This window comes from Dermacentor variabilis, chromosome 3 (genome assembly GCF_050947875.1).
Source record: "Dermacentor variabilis isolate Ectoservices chromosome 3, ASM5094787v1, whole genome shotgun sequence".
Taxonomy (NCBI): Eukaryota; Metazoa; Arthropoda; class Arachnida; order Ixodida; family Ixodidae; genus Dermacentor; species Dermacentor variabilis.
The window spans coordinates 43925230-43946833 of record NC_134570.1 but is presented as its reverse complement, the minus strand read 5'-3'; the positions used below and the strand labels follow the sequence as shown (position 1 = coordinate 43946833).

At 43.4% G+C, this 21604-nt stretch overlaps 1 protein-coding gene across 1 annotated transcript in view; it reads right to left on the bottom strand.

Annotated features, from left to right (window-relative positions):
• The window catches only part of LOC142575474 (uncharacterized), a 369458-nt gene that overhangs the window by 47080 nt on the left and 300774 nt on the right, over positions 1–21604 (bottom strand). The window contains exons 40-71 of the mRNA XM_075684869.1: positions 17636–21142; positions 16848–17012; positions 16158–16358; positions 15465–15596; positions 14839–14901; positions 14616–14729; positions 13847–13975; positions 13586–13675; positions 13305–13424; positions 13004–13066; positions 12721–12837; positions 11905–11973; positions 11473–11535; positions 11286–11351; positions 11111–11191; positions 10590–10715; positions 9616–9678; positions 8748–8990; positions 8497–8589; positions 7755–7883; positions 7577–7645; positions 6738–6863; positions 6568–6630; positions 5896–6015; positions 4186–4257; positions 4024–4086; positions 3100–3162; positions 2860–2922; positions 1590–1784; positions 902–1027; positions 684–746; positions 115–234 (exon numbers count right to left, since the gene is read on the bottom strand). Of these exons, the coding sequence (XP_075540984.1) occupies positions 115–234; positions 684–746; positions 902–1027; positions 1590–1784; positions 2860–2922; positions 3100–3162; positions 4024–4086; positions 4186–4257; positions 5896–6015; positions 6568–6630; positions 6738–6863; positions 7577–7645; positions 7755–7883; positions 8497–8589; positions 8748–8990; positions 9616–9678; positions 10590–10715; positions 11111–11191; positions 11286–11351; positions 11473–11535; positions 11905–11973; positions 12721–12837; positions 13004–13066; positions 13305–13424; positions 13586–13675; positions 13847–13975; positions 14616–14729; positions 14839–14901; positions 15465–15596; positions 16158–16358; positions 16848–17012; positions 17636–21142 (6777 nt within the window). The remainder of the gene's footprint in view (positions 1–114; positions 235–683; positions 747–901; positions 1028–1589; positions 1785–2859; positions 2923–3099; positions 3163–4023; positions 4087–4185; positions 4258–5895; positions 6016–6567; positions 6631–6737; positions 6864–7576; positions 7646–7754; positions 7884–8496; positions 8590–8747; positions 8991–9615; positions 9679–10589; positions 10716–11110; positions 11192–11285; positions 11352–11472; positions 11536–11904; positions 11974–12720; positions 12838–13003; positions 13067–13304; positions 13425–13585; positions 13676–13846; positions 13976–14615; positions 14730–14838; positions 14902–15464; positions 15597–16157; positions 16359–16847; positions 17013–17635; positions 21143–21604) is intronic.

Here is a 21604-nt window from a genome sequence, read left to right as displayed (position 1 = left end):
GGACTGTGAAATTATGGGCTGTTACAGTAACATTTACAAAGAAAAAGAAAAGAGCTGAGTTCCTGCTTCAATGAGAAATCTACATAAACAAAAAAGGAATACAAGAGTGCGAACCTCTGACACATTCAAGGTGTGCATCTCCCACAAGGCCAGGCGGGCAGCTACAGATCTCCTGGTGGGTTCGAACAGAACACAAGGCATTCGTTCCGCAGGCTGTGGGTGCCTCACAGGGATCTGGAATAATAGGTGCGACTCTATAAGTACTTTAAGGTAGTTACACAATGCATAAGGTCGTTTTGTTTATACTAGCAGTATAATATTGCCAAGAAGGAGTTGGGGGTAAAATAAATTCACTGAACAAAGAACTTCAATGATGAAATTGCTACACATTGAAGCGGCTTGGTGGATTATGTTCAACCCTTTAAGACCCTCCGAAGGCTGGACGCACGCACCAAAACAAAGATAAAGCAAAGAAAACAAAAAAATCATGAATGAGAGCAGTTGTGTTACAATAAATAAAATATACAACACACAAATGTCATTTGTTTACAGTAGTAATTTCTCTTTGTATGGCAGTGGAGTGTAATAGATATTACAGAAGGTACCTGCTATTTGAACAGGGTCATTTTGTGTTGCCATAAATTCTATTTGTTTACTACAGTAGTTTCTAGACAGGCACTTACTGATGCAATGGTTCTTGATGCAAGACTGGTCGGTAGGGCAATCGGTATCAGCACGGCAACCAACTGAAAGTTTGTGAGATAGAGATGACAGAGAAAAAAAAAAGAGCAAATCAGATGTCTCTCACAACCAATCCAAACACACTATAGTACAAAGTACTCTGTAGAAAGAAGTGCTGTCCTAAGAGCAAAATGACCACTGGGTCAGCCACATTACTTACCTTTGCAGAAGTTGTTCTCGCAGATTTCCCAGTCAAAGCACTCACGGTCGCGATGGCACTGAACATGGCACCGGTTCTCCACACACCTTTCGTTCAAGGCACAGTCCTGGTTGCTGCTGCATGACACTGCAATTGATTGATGAGACAAAGGCTTACTCTCAACCACACAGAACACAGCAGGCATAAAGAATCGGTAGGTGTGAATATTAGTGTATCACTTCTGCCACTGTTTTCATTCCCTAAATGCAAAAATTTTCGCCAATATTTATTGTTGCTCTGTTTTAAATGGCCCACTGTGTTCCGATATAGTAGAAAGAAATTAATATTAACTTCAACATCAAAAGCAGCGCGACGTTTTGTGCGCGTTTCTGAAATACAAAAAAAAGTGTTGCCTGTTATGCGCTGCAGTGCCTACTGGGGAATGAAATCTCGTAATGCGACGTGACGTTGCCTTTACCTTCCTTTTCATAACAGGGATGTTCATGCTAAGCCTGGGAGGAATGTGATCTTCGTGCACTTTTTACATCAATTTCTGTCAAAATAAACTGGCATAACCACCATATATTATTATCACACTGTCATCGCCTAAACTGTGATCTCTTCATCACTGCTCTGACTGTCTACTTCTGACTTGTGCGCTGTTAATTTCTTGAGTTGTTATTTCTCATGTTTATATCACGGTGCCCACCTCTGCAGTAGCCCAAGTAGCAGATGTGTCCGGGGGTGCATTCCTGGTTGTGTGTGCAACGAACTGGCTTCCGCACGCAAGCTACATTGGCATGAGGACGGCCGATGAATTCGGCTGGACAGCTGCACACGACACGATGGTTGACCACCTTGCATTCTGCATTGGGGCCACAGGTGGCGCTGCCTTCACATGGATCTGCGAGATGGGAGTTCAGAAAGAAAGAAGGAAAAGATGAGGAAACAAATAGCAACAGAGGAAAGGTGCAACAGTTTAAGTAGATGGCATGTAAAGAGGCTATGCGAAATTTGAAATGATGAAACAGCAAAACACACCACAAAACAAGCTCTGAATGCGAGCAAGAATCTATACCATGTTACATTTGTGCCACTTCAGTTTTACCATCAAAGTGAATCAACTTGGTCAGATGAAATTGTTGCTACTACAGAATGACCGAGTACTTTGGGTTGGTGCTTTCCAACTTTCCTTTTGGTTGTTTGTGTTTATCATTAAAGTGAATCAACTTGGTCAGATGAAATTGTTGCTACTACAGAATGACCGAGTACTTTGGGTTGGTGCTTTCCAACTTTCCTTTTAGTTGTTTGTGTTTATCATTATAAAGTGAATTAACTTGGTCAGATGAAATTGTTGCTACTACAGAATAACCGAGTACTTTGGGTTGGTGCTTTCCAATTTTTCTTTTGGTTGTTTGTGTTTATGCACCCCGAAAAAGTGGCAGAATATATAGTCTGTGTGCTGAACTTTTTTTATCTAGCATGTATAGCAGGATTTATGCCTGGATAGAATTGTAGTGCGCAAATATTGCAATGTTTGAATATGAATCAAATTTTCTGTTTCAAAATTAAGGTATCTGATTCGAGAAGTTGATGTTTGATTTTATTGAATAAACAATTATGGCCAAGTTTACAGGGAACCATGATTACTGAATCCTGCATGCCATAGAAGAGGGCCCATGCGCATGGTTCACTAAGCTAACGAGCAACTGTGATGACATTCCATGTTATTCTAATCTACGAGCTGTTCAGCTCAATGAACTTCCATATAGAAATGAATTTGTTGACCAAAACCGTAATTTTTTTTCACTTTCTTTGTATTTTTGAAAGAAATAGTACTTTTTAAAGCAGGAAAAGTTCAGTTGTTTTATTTGACAGTTGAAGCACACATTTTTCAGAAATATTCAAATTCAATTAAAAATATTTTACTATTTGAACAGTCCCAATTTATATTGAAGTTAATTTATCACAAAGCTTACCTCTGCACTGGTTGCTGACGCAGGCGAGATGGTCCAAGCACTGCTCATTAGTGCGACATCCAACTAAAGAAAAGAGGAAGTAATTTAGATGAGTCGCACATACCTGAATAAATATAGAAACAAACAAACAAAAATATAATTTTGGGGAATGAAGAAAAATTTAAACCATTAAACCTGCAGATAAAGATAAGACACGTAAAAGCAACCACCAAAATGAAGAGGACGTCAAGAAATGCTTACTTTGACATCTGTTGGAAATGCACACCTCTCCCTCCTGGCACTCATTGTCTGACCGGCAGAGGGCTAGAAGAATGACAAAGCAATAAGAAGCCACTTAACACGAACACAACGATTCAAGGAGAACTTGAAATTAGAACCTGAGGTCAGCGTCTTATCTCCTCCATCTTATTCCTAAGCCTATATAACAGGTCATGCATTGACACTTTTAACTCCTTAATGCCAGAGCAGAGCATATTAAGTTTTAATTATTCAGCAAGTTTTGTGGAGTCCACAAGTGTGAATTCCATGCAGGGTGTATCTAAAAGAACGTCAGATAAGGAAAAAAAAACCACATGAACTATCAAGCACCATCATTAGAGCACCAAGGATTTCTGCCATAGGGTGGGGGGGGTGGGGATAAAATTGACAACTTTTGTGAAAAAGGGGCGAGGAGGGGGAGGCTGGGTCTGTTGAGCAGTAGGACGGTTTGTAACCCTCACCCCAGTGCCCTTGTCGGTGTACCGCTGTGCGCAGTATTAGCAGAAAACACCTATACAGCCTGCTCTGAAATTTGCCTTTTGCGAAACATTGTCAGAAACAATAAAGAAGCAAACCCATTAACACATACTATATACCAGTATAGTGCTTAGATCAAGCAACTAGACATCTACCTTTCAAATTCTTTTTCTAAAGCACAACACAGATATTAGGCGATTTTTTTGCGCAAAAGTCCAATAGAATGTGTCTCAAGAAACAGGCGACACCTTTTAGGCATCAACATTTTCATTAGAACTTTTGTTTTTAAGGCAGTATCTTGGCAGGTCACACACACATAGTGCCTGAAGTCGTTAAACGGTACAACCAATACATGAACATGCAAAACGCACTTTTCCACTTTATAGTTGCTTAGTTGGTACTGAAGTGATATCTGCATGTAGTTCTTACCATAGCAGTTCTCGTTGAAGCAGCGTTCTCCATACGCACAGTCACCATCCGAAGAGCACTCCACTGAAATGTTACATCGAAAAATGTCATCAAAGCTGAACTTTATAGGACAAAAACAAACTGTATCAAGCAGCCGCACACTACACTAGCAGCAGAACTCACCTCTACACCTTGTTTCAACGCAGGCGTAGTTGTATCCACCACAGTCGCTCGTAGTTCGACATGACGATGACACTAGGGGACCAGACAAACGAAGTTAGAGTTCATGCAACACTGCCAGGCACAGTCTATGACTGCAGTACAACCTCATTTGCATGGGAACTATTTAAAAAAAATTATGCATTTAAAGAATAAAACGTGTGATCTGACTGGTATCATCCAAAAGGTGCATTTTTTATGTCCTTGGCCTGCAAGCAAATACATCAGTAAGTCCTTGGAGGATAACTGTCTCCAACGAAAACTTGTTTGCTATACCCGGCATTTTGGAGCTAGCTTGGTTCCTTCTTCGGGATTGACAATGAACAAGTTCCTGCACACCCTTGAAGAAAGAACCCAGTTGGCTACAAAAAGTCAGGTACAATAAAGAAGTTCTGTCTGGAGACAACATCTACAGGGTGTTTCAGCTAACTTTAGCCGGAGTTTAAAAATGTGTTCCACTCTAAGACGACAAAACCAAATGCGTGTTTCTCACTTTTGTATGTAGTGTGTCACGCTCTTTCTTGTATTTTGCTTAATTATATGATCATTCAAGATTAGTTAACCAACATCTGAAGCAACAAATTTAGGCAAGAAATTCTAATTAGAAAGTTGTAGAGCGCTTTGCAAAACATCCGATTAGACAGTTTCTAACTTTCTATCTAAGTATTAGTGTTTTTCAGCTTACTGCAGGTGTCCGCGAAATACAAAAATATACCACGTGACATACCCACTTGCACGCCATGACTGCAGCGCTCGTAAACTGTTCACACACAAACGAACATAGCATCTAGCAGGGCGTGCTGCGGCTTAAAAGACGACAGGGCTGTGACGAAGGCGTTGGCTATGCGATTTATGCCAGCGATGTGCTTCCGTCGCGGTGGTTCATGATAGTGATAAGCAGATGCAGTGGCAGCACACCCAGCTAAATGCTGTGTTCGTTTGTGCGCGGAATGCTTGGGAGCAGTGCTATCACGATGCACAAGGCAGGCATGTCACATGGTGTTTTTTTTTATTTCGCGGGCATCCACGGTAAGCTTAAGAAAGACCAATACTTCACAGATAGAAAGACAGAAACTATTTATTTGGATGTTTTGCAAACCGCTCGGCAACTTTCTAATTGGAATTTTTTTCCGAGCTTCGTTGCTTTAGAAGTTGGTTAATCAATCTTGACTGATAATCTAATTAAGTAAAATACAAAACAGAGTGTGACACACTACATACAAAAGTGAGCAACATGCATTTGGTCACGTCGTCTTAGAGTGCATCGGCACATTTTTAAACTCTGGCTAAAGTTAGCTGAAACACCCTGTATACTCTAACGTACTGACCCAACCACACACACAGATACTCCAAAAATGTTTAGCTTCCAATCTGGAAATCGTACAAACAGGCAAAATATTCATAAAGTCCTACCATAGTCCCACACATGCCTGCTGCAATAATATCGCTTTTGTAAACAAGATTACCGGCCCCACAGAAATGCCAAACAGGCACGCGTAGCCTCACGTCTCTTTCTCCCTGTTTATTACCATTGCCATCCTCAGTGTTCTGACATTGCATACTCTCACTAAGAAATCTGACAGCATAAGTGACAACAGATCCATTTTCAAGCTGTGACCATGTAGCCTGGAAAACGGGACAGGTGCCCAGTTGCTTCTATGATTGACAGCTCACCTCGCTGGCATGAGATGTGAGGGTTTCCAGTGAATCTGTTTGGGCAGTGGCATTCTGTCCTGTGGTTGATCACTTGGCACTCAGCATTGGTACCGCAGGCTGTTGGACTGTCGCAAGGGTCTGCAGACCAGAATGCAATTAATTTTGCATTGGTCACGAGCACAAAAACATTGTGACAGGAACAGCAAACAAGTTCTCCAACTCAGGTGGCTTAAGGAAGCTTGTGGACGCTCACTCTCCTTTCTCAAACGTGCAGTTGAGGGAACCTCATTTCATGAAATGTCTTATGCATTGTTTCAACTACGAACGAGTTCTGCTCACGTAATTTACTGACTTTGCCAAATAGCGCTGGAAGAACGAAAAGGCATTGCAGAAACATAACCAGATCAAAGATTGAAGGCCATAGCTCCGACCATGTGTATGGGGAAATAAAATTGAAATGAATTGAATTGAACCTGAGATGGGGAGGGGATCTCATTCAATGCGAGACATTTCATGTCTTTTTATCAGCCCCCTAAACAAATTTCCTTTTGTGTTATCATTGTCTGAATCAACAATAATTGAAAAAATTTGTTTAATTTTTAACTTAATGATAAATCTTGATAACAAGCTGTGTCAAGAGAACAGAGATTCAAGTGATAGATAAAGAATAGACGGCACAATTTTTCTTACTCTTGCAGCTGTTCAGGACGCAGGCTTCATTGTAGCGGCAGTCTTCGTCTTTCCGGCAACCAACTGAAAGAAGAAAAAAAAATATAGTTTTTTTTTATTCCTTGTAATGTCAACACTTCCTTATTTTTTTTTATAGTTAATTTGTAAAGCAATCTGCACAAAACACTTACCAATGCAGTTTCGGTCTAAACAGATCTCTTTGTCAAGACAGTCCTTGTCTTGCAAACAGCCTTGGATGCAGTGGCCATCCACACAAAGCTCACGGGCTGCACATTCATCCCTCTTTGAGCAGGGAGCTGTAGAGACATGAAAAAATATATATATATGACACAGATAAAGGTGCGATTATCGTGGCAAACCACTTTGTTTTTAAAGAGTTCACTGAAGTTTTCCTGGGAACCAAAAAAGGATCGACAATGACTAGTACACTGTCATGGTCATATGTCAGTACTACTGCAGCTAGGTCAATGCTAGAGCAATACAGCAATACCACAGCATTGACCTGACGATATCCAATACCACAGTATAATCTTGTTTCTTCATTTATATACACAAAATGTAATTGGGTTGTTTTAATCTCACTCTGATTTATCTAGACCCCACATGTAGTACATGTAGCTGAATACCCCCCCCCCCCCCCCAGTTATAATTAAATATAACTAAACAAGACTTCTTTACACAAGGCTCTTGCCATAAATTTCTTTTTTCTTTTTGCTTACCATGAAGGTATTAAAAACCCTTAACACAAAGAATGGGGAAAATGGTAAAGATAACATGATGCCACTGTTATGCAAGTAGTCATATAGTATAGTATATACTGTTGAGGAAATGGGAAGAAGAGGCTTCAGACACAGGAACTGTGTCGTGCTTAAGTGAACCACCTGAGCGCTTTGTGCCTTCAAACTTTGATTAAGTGCATAAGTTCCTTTTCGTGCTGCATTTAAAAACTACCCCAGAGTTTTATTTTTAAATTGTTGAGCAACATATGACAATAAAAACATTGACTCACGTCTACACCGGCGTTTCTCGCAGACCATGGGTGCTGGGCAAGCTCTATCATCATCACAGAATGGAGGAACTGAAATGTATTAAATATTATGTGAGTGATACGAAAGTAAACAGGACAAAAGATTTTAAGTTTACTGCCAAACAGTAAGAATATTAGGAACCTCCCAGGTAGCACTCACTTCGAACACATCCCTGTAGATTGTTGTAGGGCTGCCCAGTGAAACCGTGTGGACAGAAGCAGTTGGGCCTGTGGTTCTCCACCCGACAGATGGCGTCGGGACCACAGGTGTTGGGGAGGCCGCAGGGACCTGTGCACAGTGATGTCGAGGGTCCATTGTGATGCGCATGGCGACTACACGAACAATTATCCTCATTTTACTGGAGCTAAACGTGGGCTATGGGAGGCATCAAATCGAAACGAGAAAGCTACATCGTGAGGCCGAGGTGTCAAGGTACTTGGACATCCGTCCGGATGAGTAGTCGAGTATGAATTGGCTGCGATGTGCTTGGATTAGTAGCGCGTAATCCTGTCTCAATATTAAAAAAAGAAATGCTGACCAATACCTAAGCTGAAGAGAATGTGGAAGTATAGCAGATACACAAAGCACTTGATTCTCGACTCAAAGCTAGGGTAACCAGTGCTCTGTACATCTACCTTTCCAGTATTCTAATGTGCTCATGCCGGAACACAAAAATAAAAAACGCACAACAAACAAATCCAGCGGGCAGAAAATGTGCAATATAAAGCACCTATGTGTGTCTGAAGAATTACTGAGTCCACTCTAAATAAGATAGCTGCAGAGATGTCTTATTCCTGCAACATCTCACAAACTGGTAAAGAGAAGAACCTTTGCACCACTTGTTTAAAAGATTCAAGGGTCACTGACATATTCAAAACGTTGCCAGTGGTTAACCACTCACTTTTGCACATTGGCGGTCCACCACCATCCGAGAGACAAGCCGCAGTTGGCGGACAGTCTGAATCTCCATTGGGACACTCATTCGGATGCCGGCCTTTCAGTGGGAAAAAAACAAGGAAGACAATCAACACCCCCACTGCTATTACTAAATACACATTCCATTCCTGTCTACCAACTAAAATGCTGCCACCAAAGATGAGAATGGTGCTAAAACGTTTACACACAAAGAATGTGTTGTAAGGGAAAACTCACATCCTGGGGCTTTGTTGGGGTTTCCGATGTGCCTTTCCGGTGGACACTCGCACGTGGCTCCACCAAACTTGTTCTTACAAATTGCCGTAGGGTGGCAAGGATTCTGCTTCAGACAGTAGTCAATTAGCTGGCAGCCGGTCACGGGGTCGCCTTCGTAGCCTTCTCGGCAGCGGCAGATGGCCGCGTGGTTTCTCGCTTCACAGACCGCATTGGCTCCACAGCCGCGTCTCATTATGCACGGATCTTGGGAAAGAAAAAATGTGAAAATTCATGAGTGGAAAAATGCTTAACCTCCTGTTTTATGACAGCAAAACTTCAAGAATGGGATGAACGAATGCTGTTGTTAAAAATCATCTTAAGGCTCGACTTTTTAGTCTACTATTTATGCTGAGGCAGGAATCATTCTCCACCTTAATTTGCCCATTCCTTGCTGGTGGTAGCCTCTATGTGGTTCTTCCCTGCAAGTCCTGAAGTGTGTTTGAGTTATCACATATGTCTGAATTTATTGTGTCAACTAGCGTACCCCTGCAACAAAATATCCTGATTACCGCAGAATAAATCATCACGTGGTCACCTCCAGAATCTCTGCGGGCATTTACATACATCCAAGTACTAATAATTAACTGCTGTACTGGTATGCTATGTTTTGCCTATTCCATCTTATAGGTGTGGCAGTGACTCGGACAGAACCAAGTGTGATAGAATTTGATTTTTTACAAGCCCCAACAACAGCTCACTATCAATTTACCCTAGCTTAATAGGTTTAACACAAAGCGTTATTTGCCCTGTAATCTGATTGGTTAGCTCTTTATAAAATTCACATTATGACATGTCAATGTTAGTAAATCTCTGGAGAGCACGCGCTTACCGACACACTTGTGTTCAGTACAGATCCTACTCGTCGGGCAGTCCTCATGTTTGAAGCAGTCGGCTGCGAGTAAACAGAAACATAGCAAGTCGCACATGTGATAAAATTGATTCCATTTACGTGATTCATTCTTTTTCGCCGGTAAACAATCTCATCAATGCTAACTTGTCATCTTCATTAAATCTGTTTTCTTTACTGGCCTAGAATACCATGGGAAGCAACTTTTAGAAATTTCAACCCTTTTAATCGTAACAATGAACCCTTTGCAAAGCCCCCCCATGGACAGCTTCCCTGAATCCATCATGACAGTGTGGTTCATCCTCAAGGCACAAATTAGGTGCAGTGTGGCATCCTTTAAGCACCAAGCATGCAGACACTTCCGTCATGGTAGAACAGCGTTTATCAGTGGTGCACTTAATTTTTATCACTGATCCTTTACTGCAGTGGTCAAGAAAGAAATCTTTGTCACTTGGAAAAGCTCACCTGGGTGTTTTTGAAAGATCTATTGCATACAATGTGAGAAGGTTATTAAATTTCGTGGTGAAAAAATCATGAACAGTTTATCACTTAGAATAAGAAGAGCTAGCAATCTTGAAATTGCCGTGTAAAATCTTTAATAGTCCATGCTAGGCTGTTTCAATTAGAGTAACTTTAACACTTCTTTGCTAGTACTGTTTCATGCAGGGGTTAACATTCCCTCAACTATACTTATTATCATCATGGCATATAACTACTGTGCATGTTTCATGATGCACTGTGAATCGCAGCCTCCTTCAAGATTGATTTGCTACCCTTTATTCCCAGTCCAATAAGCCGGAGCTATATTGGACTGGGAACTAGCCACCACTGTGGCTACTAGTACAACTATTCATGTATAACTTTCAGCAAATGACTCAGTAAAAGTACCATTGGTGTGAATGTCAGAGCGACTGAATACCAGTTAGGAAGAGACAGAGTAAGGAAATACTTCACACCTTTGATGCAGCCCTGTCTTTGATCGAGAGGATCGCCAACGTATCCATCTAGACACTGGCAGACGGCGCTGTGCTTGTTGGAGATGCAGATGGCATTTCTACCACAAAGAATGTTCTCACAAGGATCTGTAATGGTGCCCGAACGTGCTTGAATAAGTGTTTGCAAGTTAACATGCCAGTCGACAATTTATGCACATTGTGGTATGCAGTAAGCACCAGTCATTCCAAGCTTCACCCCCCAAAAGGTAAGATTGGCACCTGTGAGTTCAAATGCAAATAATCAGCAACAAACAACATGAAAGTCTGTATCTTCAAGTAAAACAACTTTATTTAAGTTTGGGTGAGCTGAAGTAAAACGCAGTTTATTTACAGTCATGCAACAAACATGAAAATGAGGCCAGAGAGCTTAAATGGCATAAGATTTAACAAAAAAAAAAAAGATAGTAGTGTAGAAGCAGTTGTTTTCTCTATTATGCAATGAACTTTGGTTATGAACACCAGCTGCTACATTTTTCACTGACCTCCACAAGTGTCGTAGCCTCTCTCACTTGACCTACAAACTTGGTTTTCAGTGCATTCGGTGTTGGTAAAGCATCTGTCAACTGAAAAAAAAAAGCACACACACATTAGCTCAGTGATCAATCCTAAGCCATTCGAGACCAACCAAATCACTTATGAAATTATCTTTGAACCAACCTGGCTCGCAATTGCCAGTAACACATCGGAACTGGTCAGGACAGTCGCTGTTGGACCGGCAAATTTCTGCAACGAATGAGATGGCAGTTGTAATTAAAATTTTTCCCGATGGCCTTTGCTGATGGCCACTTGTTCTTCAGGAATCAAACGCAGTGTTATTTGAGAATTTAAGGTGCGTTGTGCTTACCTCTGCATCTACCATCTTCGCAGATTTCGTTGCTTCCGCACTCTCTGTCCGACTGGCAATAGACTGAAAAAGAGACCAAGGTTTGAGTGAGTAAAAACTAGGCCATGAGTACTTGTGAGAAAACGAGCCCACATTAATTGTGATTTACTTCATTAAATGGGGCCAAGACTAATGAAACAAGCATTTGTAGACATTGGGTTACTGTGTCTTGAATTCTTTAGGTTTGAAAAACAAGAGATCTTTTTCTTTCCTCTCAGTGACCGAAAAGATGAACAGAACAACACTGCTGAACGAACCAGACAAGCACAGATGTATACCGCCTAAAATAACTTGAAAGCTTATATAATAATAACTTACATATAAGTTAATATAATAATATAATAATAGTTAATATAATAACTAATAGCTAGTAAATGAGCTGTACAGACTCACCTCTACAGAGCCCCTTGTAACAAAATTCTCCAATCGGGCATCCATTGTCGTTCGAACAGGGAATGTTTTCTACGATGAAAGAGGCAAATAAAAAAAAACACTGAGAAGTTGTAATAATGTGAACAGCAGATAATGCAAAGAAATAACAGCGCAAGGCAAGACTACCTAGTTTACTGCATACACATACACAAGAATGCAGAGAAAAAGTATATTCCTATCAGATGTACACGGGTTACTTCACACAGGTTCAAGCGCACATGTGCACAGGTCTCTAGAGGCCTTAGCTATCAATGGATCCACAGATACTTGCTTTACTGATGCACTGTGGCAATTAGTACCAAGAGCTGCACGAATTCCCTTTAAACCTCACATTTATCAGCATCTGTTTACATTTTTTTACATTTATTGTCCCTGCCTTACCTAGATGAAGCCTAGAGTAACAAGATTTGTAACACAAGATATGGCAGATGCAGCATTTTCATGACTTTAGTGATACAGTACAGTCACTCCAAGACTAGCTTTGTTACGATAAAGTGTCTGGTAAGCTCAATAGTTAAGGCACCTTAGTTTAGTTGTCCATAAGTAGTGCCCTTCTGCTGAGCTAAGCTTCTCGTAGGATGAACAGATTACCAAGGTTCTTTCATGTTGATCTTTTGTCTCGAGAGAGCCTACGGTACTAACAAGCTAACAGTTTCAGCAATAATGATGCTCAACGAACAAACAAACTAAATTGTAAAGAGTGGCAGCATATCACACTGCGTGCACCCGTTTCAACAGTCGGTGTTCCAGTTTTGAGTAACGGACAGCCATACTCACTTATGCATCCTGTGCTGGGGTTGCCACGGAAACCGTCCCGGCATCGACAGATTGCCTGGTGGTCCTGAGAGACGCAGATGGTGTTCACGCCGCACTTGGCGTTGCTCTGGCACGAATCTACAATGTAGGAGCAGAAAGCACGTGAGAGGGAGCTCAAGTCTTCGCATGAACATCTGGCATTTGGTAAGGAGAGTGACATCTGAATTAAGAGCATTCAGGTGGCACTGTGAGCCCTGCTATTATGTTGTAAATATATATATGCTACATTCTACACAAAACTTACCAACACATTTGTTCCGGATGCAGATGTCAGTGCTGCGGCACTCTTCGTCCCTTGTGCATTCAACTGGAAAATTACCATGGAGAAAAAAGAAAGCAGTGTCAGAAATGAAACATGTGACATTGAGCAATTTGCACGCCACGGGTTTGTTATTTCTGTGTGTAATAAGCGTGCAATATTTCATGCTCAGAATTATAGCAAGAGAAACATGACGTACTGGCTTTGACCATAGTTTGGGAGGAGACCACAATTACCGATTCACTTTATTCGTGTTTGTTTAATAGTTAAAGCAACTAATACTTACCCAGCTCACAGCGGTGCTTTGCGTTGCCTGTATATCCAGGACGACAAGAGCAAACAGCTCTGTGGTTAACAGTGCTACAGTTGGCATTGATACCGCATGTCGTTGGGTCTTCACACAAGTCTGCAATCGTTGAGGTAAAGAAGCATTTAAAAAGAGAAGGCAGTACAGATAAACAATGACAACAAAATTTTTATCCTTTTGACTGTCACTAGCATATGTAGAGCAAGATAAAAAATACTGAAGTCAACTCTTTGCCATCTCCTTGAAAGGCCATTACAAACCTCTGCAGTATGGTGTTCCATTGATGTCAATACAAGCAGATGTTGGAGGGCAATCAGCATTTCCATTATAGCAGATGTTTGGATCATGACCTGCAAAAGAAAGAAAAAAAAAAGAAAAAAAGGGAGGAGGGAAGGAAAAGTTCAGGTTAATATGTGCTGTCATCAACAAGCGAAAAAAATTTAACAGAAATTGATCAGCAGCTCTTTATTGGGCACAAAAAATGCTTAAGCTCATAGCCCAACAAACAATGCCACACTTACATCCAACGCTTCCCTGCTTTCCATAGGCATCGCCAATCAAATTGCTAGGGCATCGACAGATGTAGCTTCCCGGATTGTTCTCACATATGGCAGTATAGTGGCACGGGTGCTGTTTGCATTCATCCGTATCTAAAAGAAACAAGAGAAGAAAAAAAACTATGTGAATGTAGAAATGGATGCACACATACTGAGTGCCATTATATTCTGAGTACCATTACGGCGTTATATTCACGACCTCAACACAATCCCAGGGGGCACTTTATTTACCAGAAATAAAAATGTTGCAATGCTGACACAAGTCTTAACCTTAGGTTTAAAATAAAGCGTTTCAGCATAGTGCGGCAGGACATCCATCCATATCATAGATGTGAACCAAGTATTCAGGCTGTTAAGCTCCATCACACCCTTTCCCATGTTCCACTTTAGATTCCTTGAAGGGACGCCCTCTCTAATACATGGGTACCCACCCACATTAACACTTACAGTGAGATGCTGGCATTTCTGCACAGCTCAGTTGCATGGTGGCTAATCCCAGCATGCACTGAAGGGTAAAGGGGGGGCAAATATCTTGCGCTATATACCTAAAGCTCCATTTTGATGACAATGCTCATACTTAGATGAGTAACATTACAAGAAGGCATCACATTATATTCGCAAAAATGTGGCACAGCAAGAAGAAAGCTGTATCATAACAGTATGCGCAGATACAACAATAACAACTAGAGTTCCCCGATCTGAAGCGTAGCAAATAAGTGACCTGTAGCCTTACCAACACAGTTGAGTCTTCCATTGTTCTCGTAGCCCAACTTGCATTCACAGAAAGCCTGGCGGTCCTTAACAGTACAGGTGCCGTGAGGTCCACACTGTACCCTGTCACAAGGGCCTGAAAAGGAATGCATGCATGCCTTGAGCAACGCAACGGCAGTGTTGAGATTGAAAGTGACATCAAGACACGATGCGTTAATACACGGCTCAGTCCTTGGGACACTTACTTTCACAAACAAAATGAACACATTCTTGGTTGACTGGGCAGTCCGTGTCATGAAGGCAGTCCACTGCAAGGAAAACAGCATTTATTTGCTAAGCATCATGTAGCTCATCAATGATGTAATCCTAATCTTATCAGTGGTTAAACTACACTTAGACACAAAATGATAGAACTCGGATATGATACCAGTATTTACTGGCATCAATAATCCTGCACAGTTCAGCAAATAACTGTCACATAAAAATAAACAAATAGAAGATATAAAAGATTAATCTTGTTTGGAAAAACAACTATGCACAAAAGGAGCAGGAAACAGGATATTTGGTTAGTGTCATCGCAATAAAATTTGCAGCAGTGTGACTATGTGCTTTTAGAAGGCAAACAGATGGTACTGTATCAGCTAAGTCAACTTCCATCAACTGGACCCCAGTAAGACATGCAAAACTGGTTCAAAGTAGTTTCTTAACGTCAGAATAAAGGAAGGGCTTTAAAAGGTACGGGTGCCTATTGGAACTTCGAGACACATCAGAATTAAGAAGAATGTTGAATTGATTAGTGCCAAATCAACAGAAGTCGACTGCAGAAGATCATTGCTGGATGCATAAGACCTCCGAGGTGAACACACTGTACCTTGAACACAGCCTCTGTTCTTGTCATAAGGATCACCAGTGTACAGGGCACTTCGAGGACAAGCACACTGTCTCTTGTGATTCACCACAGTGCAGGCCGCATTTGGTCCACAAGGCTCTTCTTCACAAGGATCTGGAGACATGGCGAACATTTCCTCAAATTAGGCTTGGGAGAGCAAGCAAACAGAGACTGCCAATTGGCAATCAAACTGACAAAAGTTAGTAATTTATTCAGTCATAAGCTAAAATGTTGGCATTTGAGACTAACACTGTTTCCTGTAAAATGTTATCATGGCTCTTTCCCAAGCTATTGAAGGTGTTCCTGAGAATGTTGCTCCTCATTGGAAAAGACAGCGACACGTTGATGACAACTCAGAAGGTGACATATGTAATAATTGCTTAGAAAAGGCATACTTTTAGTTGGAAACTGTTAAACAGAATTCCCATCATAATGGTTACCCATCAAGCTTTTCAAAATTCTTTAACTTTTAGTGTTTTAAAAAGTGGACATGCATAAGAGAGGACAGTAGAGGTGAAACGGTACACAAAGCTTATTTTTAATCACAACTTATAGGCAATTCAACAGCTATGTCCACGCAATTTCCATTGCTTGTTATGACCTTTGAATGAGACTAAACATGAGTTAGCACAGCATGCTCCACTTTACAGTAACTATAATGAATGAGCAACTTACTGATGCACTTGGTCACGCCATTCTGGTCGCAGGCAGCGTTCAGCGGGCAATCCGAATCGCCTCGAGGGCATTCGCCAGGATTCGTGCAACCCGAGAAGCCATCTCCGATGAATCCTTCGGGGCAACGGCACACGAAACTGCCAATGGTGTTCTCACAGATGCCGGTGGAATGGCATGGATTGTTCAGACATTCGTCAATATCTGAACAGAAAAGAGGGGTAAAAAGAAGAGACAAACTCATCGACATATCCCAGAAATAAAATCATCGGCAGTAGGGTCATATCAATGCTTCTATCAAAGTGTGTTTGCTGCTTTCTTTCTTGGCATGAACTGATTGTCTGAAAACTAGTTGAACTTGACCCAGATAATGTAAGCTTGTGAAACACAGTTGAACCTTGATGTAACAAACACAAATATAGCAATTATTTGAAAATGGAGTAAACGTAAAGCATCTTATCGATATCAGCATGTAATGAATAAATGCTTATAATGAGGATCGGATATAACAAAGTGGCACGTTTCTCTCGCTAGACATACGTATGTGTTAAAGGCACAGATCTCAAGTAGCAATGTAAGCAGAGCCAATGGTGCACCAACATTGTCCACTGTAAGGCTACTGTGGCACAACATTGGGCACTACATTGGCACATTTTCTCATGTTGCTAGGATGGGAAAGAAGGAGTGAGTCACCTTCGCAGCCATGTTCCACTGTGTGGAAACCCGGTTTGCAGGAGCAGTGGTTAAGCGAGCAGAGCTGGTACACCTGGCAGTCACTGTCTGATCGGCAGCCTACTTGGCAGTAGCCGTGGATGCAGAGCTCTCCAGCTGGGCAGTCACTGTCACCAGAGCATGCCGCTACGAACAAAGAGAGGGGAAGAAAATTATTTATTGCCCAGGTACATCTGTGTCAAATGCTTACAAGCTGCATTCACACTAAGCAAAAAAAGGAAGAGATGTTTTTACAGGCAGCCTGCTCTTGAGAGAGGTTGAATGATACGGTCCCCATATACAGTACCCCCAGTTTGGTATTGTTTCTTTATGAATTCATGGTTGTAATTTGTAGTCACGAACACTGTATTTGAAGAAACCGTGTCTTAGACAGTATTGGCATTATTTTCCAATGCCCTTTCAATTATCACCAGCTGCTGCCAGTGAAGATATGTCTCAAATGAAAACCAAATTCGCACGAATAGCTTCACTGTCCGAAACTTCATACTGGGGGGAAGTCGTTATTTCATACATTAAAAACAGTGTTATCAGGATGAATCATACGTCAGTCATTTTCCTTTTTATTCTTGAGGAAACTGAGCTAGAAGCTCAGGAAACACTAGAGTAGTGATGCTGCACGCACCCAATGCAAGAAAGAAACAAATAATTTTTCAATGCGTTCACCAGCTAAGTTACATGTTACTTAGCAATTGTTCACTTTGTGGTAAGGACATTCACAACTTATTAATGCAAGAAATCCACAAACTCACACATGCAAAAGTCGTTGACACAGGCTTCTCCAATGATGCAACCACTACAGACGGCTCGGCACCTGTTCTCTATGCATGACAAGCCCTTGGGACAAGATCCTGTGCATGTAACCACCGGCCTTTTGCAGCCTATGATAGGGGTTGGATTTCCTGTAAGGCCGTCAGGACAATTGCAGTTGGCTTCATGGTTGCTGACCTTGCAAATGGCATTGGGGCCACACAAGCCCTTGATTTCGCACGGATTCTGGCAGCGGTTCTGTGAACAGGTTTCATCGTGCTGGCAGTCGCTGTTCTTTCTGCAACCAACTTGGCAGTAACCAGCGCTGAGGCATGCTTCTTTTGGAGGACAATCCGTGTGGGAGAAGCAAGGCTGGACACACCGGCTGTTGATGCACTTCTCGCCGGCAGCACAGTCGCTTTCTCGGGTGCAGACAAGGCGGCACTGCTCGTCGACACAAGCATAGCCAGACGCACAGTCGTGGTCGCTCAGGCAGACAACAGACTCACGGCTGCATCCCACAGCTGGATCTCCCCTGAAGTGCACTTGGCATTCACAAGTGGCAGCGTGGCCTTCGGCCCGGCATGCGGTGTTCAAGCCGCACTTGAAATGGTCGCAGGGGTTTTGGCACATTGGTTGACCAAGACGGTCGGGGTAACAGGCAAGGTGACTAGGGCAGTCCCCGTTCCCGTGAGGACAAGAGTTGGGATGGCGACAGCCCTGGCGGTATGGATCCCCGATGAAGCCGTTTGTACAGACGCACTCGTAGCCGCTCGGTACATCGATGCACTTTGCCGAAGAGTGGCACGGGTTGGAATCACAATAGTGAATCTCCTCACATCGAACCAAGGCATCGCCAGTGTAGCCAGGACGGCAGTGACAAATACGCTGGTGGTTCTGAGCCACGCAGCCGGCGTTGACTCCACAGCCATCTACGCAAGGGTCTTCGCAGTAAAAGTTTGGAAAACAGGCTTTTGTGATGTGGCAATCTTCGTCTTTGAGGCACTCCACCTGTTTGCACCCTTCACGCTGGTCGTAAGGGTCGCCAATGTAGAGGCCGTTTGGACATGTGCATTTGGGTAGGTGGTTGTCAACGACGCACACCGCACGAGGGGCACACTTTAGGAACTTGCAGCCATCTTGACATCTGCGCTCGCCATAGGCTTCATCAAATTGGCAAACCTCATTGGGGTGGGGGCAGTCAGCGTGGTTAATGCACTCTGGCTCTGGAACCTTCTGGCACCCTCCTCTGCTGTTGGGATCTCCGGTATAGCCTTCTCGGCATGTGCAACGGCCCCTGTGGTTGAATGCAATGCAGTCTGCATCGGGTGTGCAGCTGAAACTGATGCAAACTTCAGCGCATTTCATCACACCAATGGTGTTGGGAATGCAGGCGGCTGTAGTGGGGCAGCCAGTGTGGTTGCGACATTCGTCATGCTCTCGCTCGACACAGCCAAGCACATTCTCTTGATCTCTCACGAAGCCGTGTCGACATTGGCATTCATATGAGTGCTGCCTCGGAACGCAGACGCTGTTTTGCCCGCACTTGTTGAATTGGCAAGCGTCAAAGCACCTCTTGCTGCCTGTGTTGTCAGTTCGACAGACATCAGTCAGCCTTTTGCAATCTTCGTCAATCTGGCACTCGTCCTTTGGCCGGCATCCGTTTATTGGGTTGTCAGGGTCACCCTTGTAGTCTTGCAGGCAGTGGCAAGACGGCCGGTGGTTGTGCACACGGCAAACTGCGTTGGGGCCGCACTGTTTTCTTTCACAAGCATCGGTGCACTTGTCACCATGAATGCACACCTCGTGAGAGGCGCATTCATCGTCAGAGGTACAACCTTCGGCAACAGGCTGAGTTGGCAAGCAAGCTATGTGAGGATTGTAAGGATCCCCCTGTGTACCAGGGGGGCAGATGCACTGAGCCTTGTGACGCACACCTGTACAGTAAGCATTTGGTGCACACTTCTCATAGACACACACAGAAACACATTTTCTCAGGCTTGTTGTGTCAGGTCGGCAAATGAGATCCTCTCTGCAGTCCTCATCAATCTGGCATTCGTCCGGAATGTGGCAACCACCCGCCAGGGGGTCACCAACGAGGCCCGGCTTGCAAACGCAAGTTGGCCTGTGATTAACCGCCTGGCAAACAGCTCCCTGAGCACAACTATGGCCTTCACAGGCATCGTAACAATCATTCTTGCCATCAAACACCCTCTTGCAGACAGCAATAGAAGGGCAATCGTTGTCCCTGTAACATCGTTCAGGTTGAACATAGCATCCAGTCTCACGATTGTACGGGTCTCCAACGAAGTTCTCGCGACACTGGCAGATAGTTATGTGATTCTCTGTCCTGCAGACACTGTTTTGTCCACACAAGGTGGTAGTGCAACCTGGAAGACAACTCTTGATGCCGTTGCGGTCAACGGCACAAATCTCGTCATCCCTGCAGTCACTGCTCGTTCGGCACTTCGGAGTAGGAGTGCAGCCCTCTCGTATGTCATCAGCAAGGCCTTCGTACCCAGGCCTGCATTCACAAGTGGCCTTGTGGTGTACTGTGATGCAGTCAGCATTGGGACCACAGCGCCTGTCCCAGCACGGATCGGTGCAGTTCCTGATGCCAACTCGAGTCAACAAACATACGGCAGAGTCGGAACAGTCGTGGTCCTGCTCACACAAGTGTCGCATGCATCCTCTTCGCAGGTCATGGGGATTTCCGGCGAATCCCGGGAGGCATTCGCAAGCTGCCAGGTGGTCCATGGCAATACAGTTTGCGTTCGGTCCACATTCATAGTCGAGGCAAAGTTCAATGCAGTCCTTGATTCCCACCGGAGTAATCTTGCAAACCTCATATCCCTTGCAGTCATGGTTGCTGTGGCAACGGTCACGAGCTATGGGTGTGCAGCCCTGCGCAACATCGCCAGGATTACCGTTGTAACCTTCCCGACATTCGCAGACAGGCCTGTGAAGCCTGCCAATGCAGTGTGCATTGGGGCCACAGCGAGTCTTGATGCAGGTTCTGGTGCAGTTCTTGATGCCTCTCGAGTCGGGTAGGCAGCGGTCGCTCTCCGCACAGTCAGCATCCTGGATGCAGACATCGAGTAGCGGCTGACAACCCCTGATGCGGTCATTCGGGTTGCCCAAGAAGGACTCGCGGCAGAAGCACGTTGGGACATGCTTCTGTCCCACACACCTTGCATTCGGACCGCAAGCGTGTCGCAGGCAGACATCGACACACTTGTTTCCTCCAGCCTGGTGGCGACAGGCCTCGTGCTCAAGGCAGTCTGGGTCAACCGCGCAGTCATCGGGCACCTGGCAGCCTGTGCCGTCATAAATGAAGCCTGGCAGACATTCGCAGATGGCTTTGTGATGTTCTCCCAGGCAGACAGCATTTTTGCCACAGGTCTTGTCTTCGCAGACATCTCTGCACTGCTTGACTCCCTTGGTGCCAAGCTTGCACTCAAAACGTTCGCCGCAGTCTTTGTTTTCCAAGCACTCATGTTGTGGTTTGGCTGCAAAAAGCAAGAATAACTGATTAGGACCAGGGTTCTATTCATTGTTTCTGTAATTTCACTGCTTTCAAAGAATACGCTGCGGGAGTTCCCTCATTGAAAAACTGCAAACAGTGCTTCCCAGATAATTGCCCAAATGGCAAGTAAAGTTAAATGCAATTAAATGACATTTTTTTTCAACCAAGATTTGTGACATTGAATGCTTGGTACTTAGCATTATGCCAGATTTTCACGCTACCTCCAAGTTTACGTAACAGCAAACGGCACAATATTAAGAAATATGGGGCCTATTGCAAGATAGTGTTAGACAAATACAATGCAAAGGGCTTATCACTACGTGGCATAATTTAGCATACTACCCTTCTTACTTACTAATGCATATTACACTGCAGGGGTCATATTCTCAAATGATCACATTGAAGATAACTTTACTTTGGAGCCATGCAACACCTCACTGCAGAA